This window comes from Cotesia glomerata, linkage group LG2, assembly GCF_020080835.1.
Source record: "Cotesia glomerata isolate CgM1 linkage group LG2, MPM_Cglom_v2.3, whole genome shotgun sequence".
In the NCBI taxonomy this organism is placed as follows: domain Eukaryota; kingdom Metazoa; phylum Arthropoda; class Insecta; order Hymenoptera; family Braconidae; genus Cotesia; species Cotesia glomerata.
Window position 1 is genome coordinate 17,951,433 of NC_058159.1, and position 8,606 is coordinate 17,960,038.

Below are 8,606 nucleotides of genomic sequence, written 5' to 3' on the forward strand. Positions count from 1 at the left end.
GGGGCGGGAGGGGTTTAAAAGGGGCTAAAATATGACCACGTAGTTTATGGACACTCCCAGATCTGATGAAAACTTACTTTTTGAAAACCGGGATAAAACCAATAACTTCCCGATTTTTTTAAATTTTCAATTTTTTTAGTGGGAAGTTAAAAAATTAAAAGTTTTTCGATTATTCAGTCACAATTTAATGATTGATGACAATTTTTTTTCCAGATCTAATTCATTGTACGAATGAACCTAATGTTTCAATACCACAGCTAGCTAATCTTCTTGTTGAGCGATCACAAAATACCAATTGGACCGTTGTTTTTAAAGCACTCATCACTGTACATCATTTACTTTGTTATGGAAATGAGGTAAATATATATATATATATATATATATATATATATAGCTATATATATATATATATATATATATATATATATATATATATATATATATATATATATATATATATATATATATATATATATATATGCATCTAAAATATAGCGAGCTTGGTGTATGCAAAATCGACTTCAGTTGACAATTAAATTTTTTTCTTTTTCTAGAGATTTACGCAGTACCTAGCTTCAAGTAACAGTACTTTTCAGCTTAATAACTTTTTAGATAAAAGTGGTGTTCAAGGTAAGGAAACAAATTATTTTGTAGATATTATTGTTATTGAAACGTACTGTTTATGCATTCGGTATAAAAGTATTGCGAATACTTGGGCAATATAAGTGTGTTGTGTTTGGTTGAAAAATATCAGCTTTTAGACCAATTAGACTAGTTACTGGTTGAAATTGAGTTAAAACTTGATTATTTCTACTAGAGTGTCCCGATATCCATCGTTCGACCTTGAAATTTAAATGCTGAAACAAACTTTGCTCGTTGTCTTCCGGGACATTTTCCTGAACATTGTGCCCGTAGTCACGCTAGCTATCGTGCTCATGGTCACGCTCGACATCTATCTTGCCATCTTGGTCACTGTCACGCTGATCATCGTGCTCATGGTCGTGCAGGACATCTTGGTCATTGTCACGCTGATCATCGTTCTCATGGTCGCTGTTTTGTCGAAACCTCGTCGAAGCGCCGAGATTTCGTGCTTCAGTTTTTCAGAATTTGATTTTGATTATTAGTGTAGATGGATAGGAAATTTAAATAAATTACACTCGATGTTTGGGACAACAGGAAGAAATTTATTGTCCCAGAGTAGGAAAAATCTGATGATCAGATAAAAAAAACCTCCTCGATGATAATAACAAGAAATAAATGTGTGTGAATGTGTAATTGTTGTTTAGTCAGGATCTGGCCTGAGTTATTGTTATTTCGTCAGGATAGGACCTGAGCTATTGTTGTTTCGTCAGGAGCTGGCCTGAGTTAGTGTTATTTTGTCAGGAGCTGGCCTGAGCTATTGTAATAATAACTATCTTTTGGTGAGAATAGCTTAATGCGTATTGTCAAATGTAGGCGAATACTGATGACTCTTCTGGAGAGTGCTATTAGATTGTATGTGTGTGAGAGAGAAACGATCAAAGCCAAGGAGGCACGATCAAAACCACGGGCGTCAATACCCAAAAGAATGAGAGAGAGCTCGGATGTATGGCGTTAGTCCGAATTACCGTGTTATTTCTATAAAATTGCGTTTTACCGAAAATAATTGAATTCGTGAATATGATTCGAATGATAGTAAAGAAAATGATGTTAAACGATGTGATTTTTGAGAATATCTCAATTGTACTGTATGATGCGTAATATGCGAGAACGATTGCGTGAAAATTACTTCTGATTCAAGGGCCTCAGAGCAACTGGTGGTACTGGCCACCGTACGAGCAAATTTGGTTTTTCCTATACGGCCCCGATTGGCGCTATACCGTTCTGCGCATCCGCCGCAACTTGTCGCCTACGATGTCTCCTGAAATTGGTCGAGAAAATTCTCGTTGAAGCTAGAGCTAACATATAGATATAGTCATCTGATTTCGTACACCCACGCTCTCTCTCAACAGATATAGATGTAATTGTATAGTACAATACATGCATGATTTTACTCTGCACACACACACGTTCATGGTCTATCGTATAAGTACGACTCGACTCGACAGTTGCGCTCGACATCTTTCTGGCCGTCTTGGTCATTGTCATGCTGATCATCGTGCTTATGGCCGCGCGGGACATCATTCTGAAAATTGTGCCCGTGGTCACGCTAGCCATCGTGCTTATGGTCGCGCGGGACGTCTTGGTCATTGTCACGCTGATCATCGTGCTCATGGTCGCGCGGGATATCTTTCTGAACATTGTGCCCATGCTCACGCTAGACATCGTGCTTATGGTCGCGCGGGACATCTTGGTCACTGTCACGCTGATCATCGTGCTCATGGTCGCGCGGGACATCTTTCTGGCCATCTCAAAAAGAAAAACAACAAAATGACCAAGAAGACGCTCAGAAAAATGTCCACCGCGAGAACGACCATGATGTTCAACGTGACCATAAGCATTGATGTCCAGCGCGATCACGAGCAAGATGTTCAGCAGACCGTAAACATAATAATGAGCAAGATCAGGAGCAAAATGCTTAGTGAGACAAGGAGCAAGATGATCAGAAAGATGTCCAGCGTGACTATGAGCACGATGTCTGGCGTGAGCACGGGCAAAATGTTCAGGAAGATGTCCAGCGCGACAACGAGCAAAATGTCTTGCGCGTTCGGGAGCACGATGTTCAGCAAGTGAAAATAAGCAAGATGACAAGAAAAATGTCCAGCGTGACCCAGAGCACGATGTTCAGCCGGGTCACAAGTACGACGTCTAGTGCGATCACGAGCACGATGATCAGCGTGACAATGACTAAAATGGACAGAAAGATGTTCCGCGCGACCATGAGCACGATGATCAGGGTGACAATCACCAAGACGGGCAGAAAGATGTCGAGCGCGACCATGAGATCGATTAGTCTAAGCCAGTGAACGGCTACCTGTATGTATTTGACCAGACCTGGGTTTTTGTACATTGAGATCCCTATACCTACCGTACATGAGGTGGGGACTCACTAACCTCATTTTTCATGCTTCCTGTGACCTTAAAACGTCGAGATCTGATGAAAACTCGATTATCGCAAAACGAGGTAAAACCAATAACTTCCCGATTTTTGAAAATTTTCAATTTTCTTAGCGGGAAGTTGAAAATAGTCGATTTTTTGGCCCACCCTAATATACATATATATTTATTTTGTAATGCATGCATGATTGTTTTTTATTTATCTAAACTTTTAAATTTTGTATTATTAAATAAATAAATAAATATGAAGAATAAAATAGAAATTTAAATTATTTTTTGTTCTTAGCAGTATACCTTAATATTTAAGATTTTTTCGTGATGTATCTCTTTTTTTATCGTCAAACTTTCAAAGTTTAGTATATAGACTACATGAAAAATATTAATTTCAAAAAATACAATGATTAAGTAAATTATATTGATGTAAAATTGCTATCGTAATATACAGAGTGTCCCAGAAGTAACGGACGCCATTGTAGCATTTGATAAACAAAATAATTCTGAGACGAAAAGTCCTTAGCCATTTTTTAATCAGACACATAGATAATTAATTATTAATTAAAATAACGTCCTTTTATGCTTTAGAGAGAGAGCACTAGTGTCGAGTCAAGTGCGTTCCAACGAAGACGCTTGCACGTGTGAATGTGTAAGTAAATATGTGTGACTACGTTAGCTATAGAAACTAGTTAGTCATGCAGTTAGTTGTGTCTTTGTTTGGCACATACTTTACTGGCGCTCTCTCTCTAACAAATAAAGAGACGTTATTTTTAATTAATAATTAATTATCTATGCGGTTAATTGAAAAATGACTAAGGACTTTTCGTCTCAGAATTATTTTTTTCATCAGATGCTACAATGGCGTCCGTGACTTTTGGGACACCCTGTATAGAAATTTGACCAGGTAGTATCTCAGATTTTGTTATCTGCTGATGTTTATACACAATGAATACATCTGCCGTAATCAATATAAGTTTTTAAGACTATAAAAAATAAAATATATTGATGGCAGATCTGGTCAATTACTTAAAAAAAAAAACTTTTTTTAACATTGTCAAAATTGTCTGCCACAATGTGAAACGCGTGATAATGGTCTTCCATTATTATTTTCCGTTAATAATAATAATATATTTTCAAATATCAAAACGGTCGACGTGGTCAAATGCATTTAAAATTAGCCAAAAATCGATACCTGTCTTACCTGAGCGCCCGCCGCGTCCACCACTTTGGGCTTAGTAAGTCTCCACCTCATGTACGGTAGGTATAGGGGCCTCAATGTTCAAAAACCCAGGTCTGGTCAGATACATACAGGTAGCCGTTCACTGGCTCTTAGACTATTAGCCAAGAGTAAGTTGAAAGGGGAAAACATCAGGGTAGTGGACGATCTAACCTTCGAAGAGAGGAGAGTAAAGAAAATCATATCACAGGAGGCAATGAAGGAAAGAACTTACGGTACCACAGTGAAAATAGGGTAAATGAAAATGTGGGTGAATGGGAGTCTAAGATTGTGGGATGAGGTGAAAGGGAGTTAGAAAAATCAAAAGGGAAATAAATATTGGTGAAGGTTGTTAAAAAGGGTGGAGGGGGCAGAAAAATAAGAGAAAAAGGAAATAGGGTTGAAGAATGTACGTATTGGATTTGTTTCTGGAACGTAGCTGGAGTGAAAAACTAAGCAAAAGACTTTTAGGTAGGTTCAAGAAACTGGGACATCGTAGTGTTACTTGAGACATGGGTTGGTAATAAAAAATGGATGGAGGTTAGAGAGACTTGGAAAAGGGGCTGTACATGGGATCTACAGGAGGCAGTGGTTTCCAATGGAAGAGGCAGAGCGAGAAAAGATATTCTGGTCGGAGTTAAAGAAAGGATAGAAGTAGAAAAAAAGAGAAAATGGAATGTAGAGGGGTGAGTGGAAAGAGAGGTCAAACTAGGAGAGGAGTGGTGGTGGGTGGTAGGGGCATATATCAATGACGACCTAGATAGGAAGAAAGAGCTCATAAGCAGATGGTTGGAGGAGGCATGGGACAAACGTATATTAATTGGAGGGGATGTCAATGCTAGAACTAGAACAGATAGAGGCCTTAAAGTTGGAGAAAGTCAGGAAGAATGTAGCATAAAGAAGTCAAACGATAAGGTCATTTATAAGAAGGGAAAGGATTTATGTAGATTCATAGAAGGGAGGGGATGGGTAATACTAAATGGGTGTATTGAAGGATCCGAAGAAGGGGAATGGACTTTTGTGGGGGAAAGAGGCTGTTCTGTAATATATGTGGTAATGAGTAATGAAAGAAATAGGGATCGGATCTCGGAACTAAAAGTTGAAGATAGAACAGAGTCCGACCACCTCCCGGTGGTAATGAAAAGGAAAGCTAATGAGAAGAGGGGAGAAAAAAAAATAGGGAGGTATGGCAAGGGGTACGTCGAAAGAGATGGACCAAAGATAAGATAAAAAGCTTTAAATAGGGATTAGAGGATGTAGGGACTTTTGGAGGGAGTGTTGAAGAAGAGTAGGAAAAATTAAAAAGGGAAATCAAAAAAGCAATCAAGGAAAAAACTAACCTAGGAAAAGTTTTAAGAAAATTTAAGAGCGGGAGAATTGTAAGAGAAGATTACATTAGGAGAAGAAACGATATAGGAAAGTTTTTGAAAGGAAGGGAGAAGAGGAAAAACAAAAATGGGAGGACCTGGTTAAAAACGCAAGTACGAAAGAGCAGATTTAGAAGATTGTAAACGAAGGAAGGAAAAAGAGGGATGGGATAAATAAAGATATAAAGATGGAGACGTGGGGTGCTCACTTCAAAGAGATGTTCGAGGGAGTAGAGGAGAGGAGAAGTTGGGAAGGATTGACGGTGGAAGAAAGGAAGAAAGAAGGAGAGTTGGGAGACATCGAATTGGAGGAAGTTAAAGAGGTTGTAAAAAAATTCAAAAGACTATAAAGCAATGGGAGGAGACGGAGTCCTGAACGAAGCCTGAAAATACGGAGGAGGAACGCTCGGGACTGAGCTATGGAGTATATGCCAAAGGGTCTGGATGAGGGAGGGATGGCCGGAAGAGTGTAATGATGGAATAGTAGTTCTAATTAAGAAAAATGAGTTGGGAAAGAAGGTAAGCGACTACAGAGGGATCACGATAACACAGACAGCATGCAAGGTTTACGTGGGAATACTATAAAGAAGTTGGAAGGGAAAGGGCTTTTTCCTATATCTCAGGCAAGATTCAGGAAGGGAAGAGGAAAAATAGGTAATATTTACGCCCTGAACTACCTGATTAACCGTGAAATTCACAAAGAAAAAAGGAAATGGGTGGTACTCGTTGTGGATTTCAAGGCAGCCTTTGACTTAGTAAATAGGACGGAATTAGTGGAGGTAATAAAGAAGAAGGGCGTAAGTCTAGGTTTGGTGAAGAGATGTAATGAAGTACTAAAGGAAACGAATGGCAGAGTTAGGGTGGGGAAGGAACTAGGAGAGAAGTTCTGGACTGTAAAGGGAGTCAGGCAGGGCTGCCCCTTGAGCCCTCTGTTATTCGTTCTTTTTCTAGCAGATATAGATGATGAGATGAAAAAAGAAAGATGGGGAAGAGTGGAACTGTCTGGGGGTAAAAAAATCTATTTCCTAGCATATGCCGACTATATAACTCTGCTCGCGAAGAATGGGGATGAGATGAAGGGATAAATGAAGATATTAGAAAGGTATGTTGAAAAGAAAAAGCTGGAGGTTGACGTGGGGTAAAAAATGATGAGGTGTAGAAAATGAGGGAGCAGAAAAAGAAAGATGATCTAGAACTGGAGAGGGAAGGAGATAGAAGAAGTAGATAGGTATACGTATTTAGGATATGTGATCAGAGCTAACGGAGACTAGGAATTACATATTCGGGAAAGAGTAGCTAAGGGAGCGAGAATAATGGGGCGGGAGTGGGGGTTGGATAAAAAGAAGTTCGAAAAAGACTGGACAAGGAGAGTGTGGCTGTTTGACAAGCTGATCTGATCTGTGTTATGTTATGGGGTAGAGATATGGGGTCGGAAAGCTAGAGAGGAGGTATAAAGGCTTCACGATAGAATCATCAGAAATATTTAAAATACATTAAAAAATATGAACCATCTACGTATGGGAGTTGTACGATTGCATAGAGGGGATTATTTTGTGATAGTTTGAAATTATGAAAAATCCCAACTAAATGATAAATATTTTGTTGATCATCAACAAATTTTCTTTATTCGTAAGTATTGGTTGATAAATTTTAGACAATAAGGGGAACTAAAATTATTTTACTATTTATGATCTCTAATAAATATCTACTTACTGTTGAATTCGAACAGTCGTATTCAATTATGCATGATCAGTCACAGCCATGCATGAATCATTCATGATTATATAGAGCCATACACAGTGAAGCGAGATCACGAGCGATCATTCTTACTGCTCAAAAATAGACTTGCATGATCGAGCTTGATAACGTATAATTATCCATCAATGTTTAAAACTAATCTCAGCGATGCTTACTCATGCGTGATGATTTGAGCGGCGTGAAAAATTATGATGGGTGATCATTTGATCAGGTTTGACCAAGCATTACTCATGCATGATCGGGTTTAGTCAAGCAAGAATCGTATATAATTATCCGAAGTCATACTCATTCATGCAGACTTATTCACAACCTTGCAATTTTCATTTTATATGATTATCCATGGTTGACTATGGTTGTGCATGAATCATGCATAATCGTGTAGGATTAGTCACATGGTTGAGCATCTATAATTGGATATGGCTTTGCTCAACCATACATGATCGTACACGATTCATGCTCAGTCATGTATGATTCATGCACGATCTTCCATAATTCATGCTTGGTCAAGCATGGTCATGCATGCTGATGTTTTCCTGGAAAGCATGTGTGCGTTAAGATTTTTTTTTAATTATAAGCTCAAACAGCGTTGCCAAATTTTTTAAACAAGTAATTACTCTTACGGGATTGGCCACTTAAAGTATAAAAACATCAAAAAGTTTTGGGCTCATGAATTACAAGTATTGTCTGCCTATACTATATACCTCGGCACAATCTCTTTGTTCTGACTGTCGCGATACTATTAATCATGCCACACGAGTGTCTTGTTTCAACTCTTCGCACAACCACTGGATATCGACTATTGCACTTAGATTTGTTAATTGGATCATTGAATTAAACATAAAGACACAGACAATACACATTGATGATAGTACGTGAGAGCAGGGTTCTTTAGTAAATTCAATGGGATTGCACATGCGACACATTGGGGTCGCATCCAATATTGCATATGGGTCATTCCACCAAATAAGAACATTTTTACGGGGCGACCCTCGCGGATTATGTTTAAAATTTATGGAGGTGTTCTCTATAATAAGAAATAAATTCCCTACAAGTTTCAGCCCTTAACATGCAGCGGTTCTGGAGTTATGATTTTTTGAAATTTTGAAAAAAAATTTTTTATAACTTTTTTGTTAATTTTTCTGAAGAAGAAAGCTTTTTTATTAAAATCCACGAAAAATCTTATCTTGTGGGAAAAATGCTCAGCTTTTGAATGAAAATATCCATTTTATTATAAA

The 8,606-nt window shown here is 38.1% G+C and overlaps 1 protein-coding gene across 1 annotated transcript in view; it reads left to right on the plus strand.

Annotated features, from left to right (window-relative positions):
- Positions 1-8,606, plus strand: part of LOC123258820 (phosphatidylinositol-binding clathrin assembly protein LAP-like) — a gene marked incomplete in the record, with an annotated part of 153,490 nt that overhangs the window by 37,567 nt on the left and 107,317 nt on the right. Inside the window, 2 exon segments of the mRNA XM_044719055.1 lie at positions 214-356; positions 555-630. Of these exon segments, the coding sequence (XP_044574990.1) occupies positions 214-356; positions 555-630 (219 nt within the window).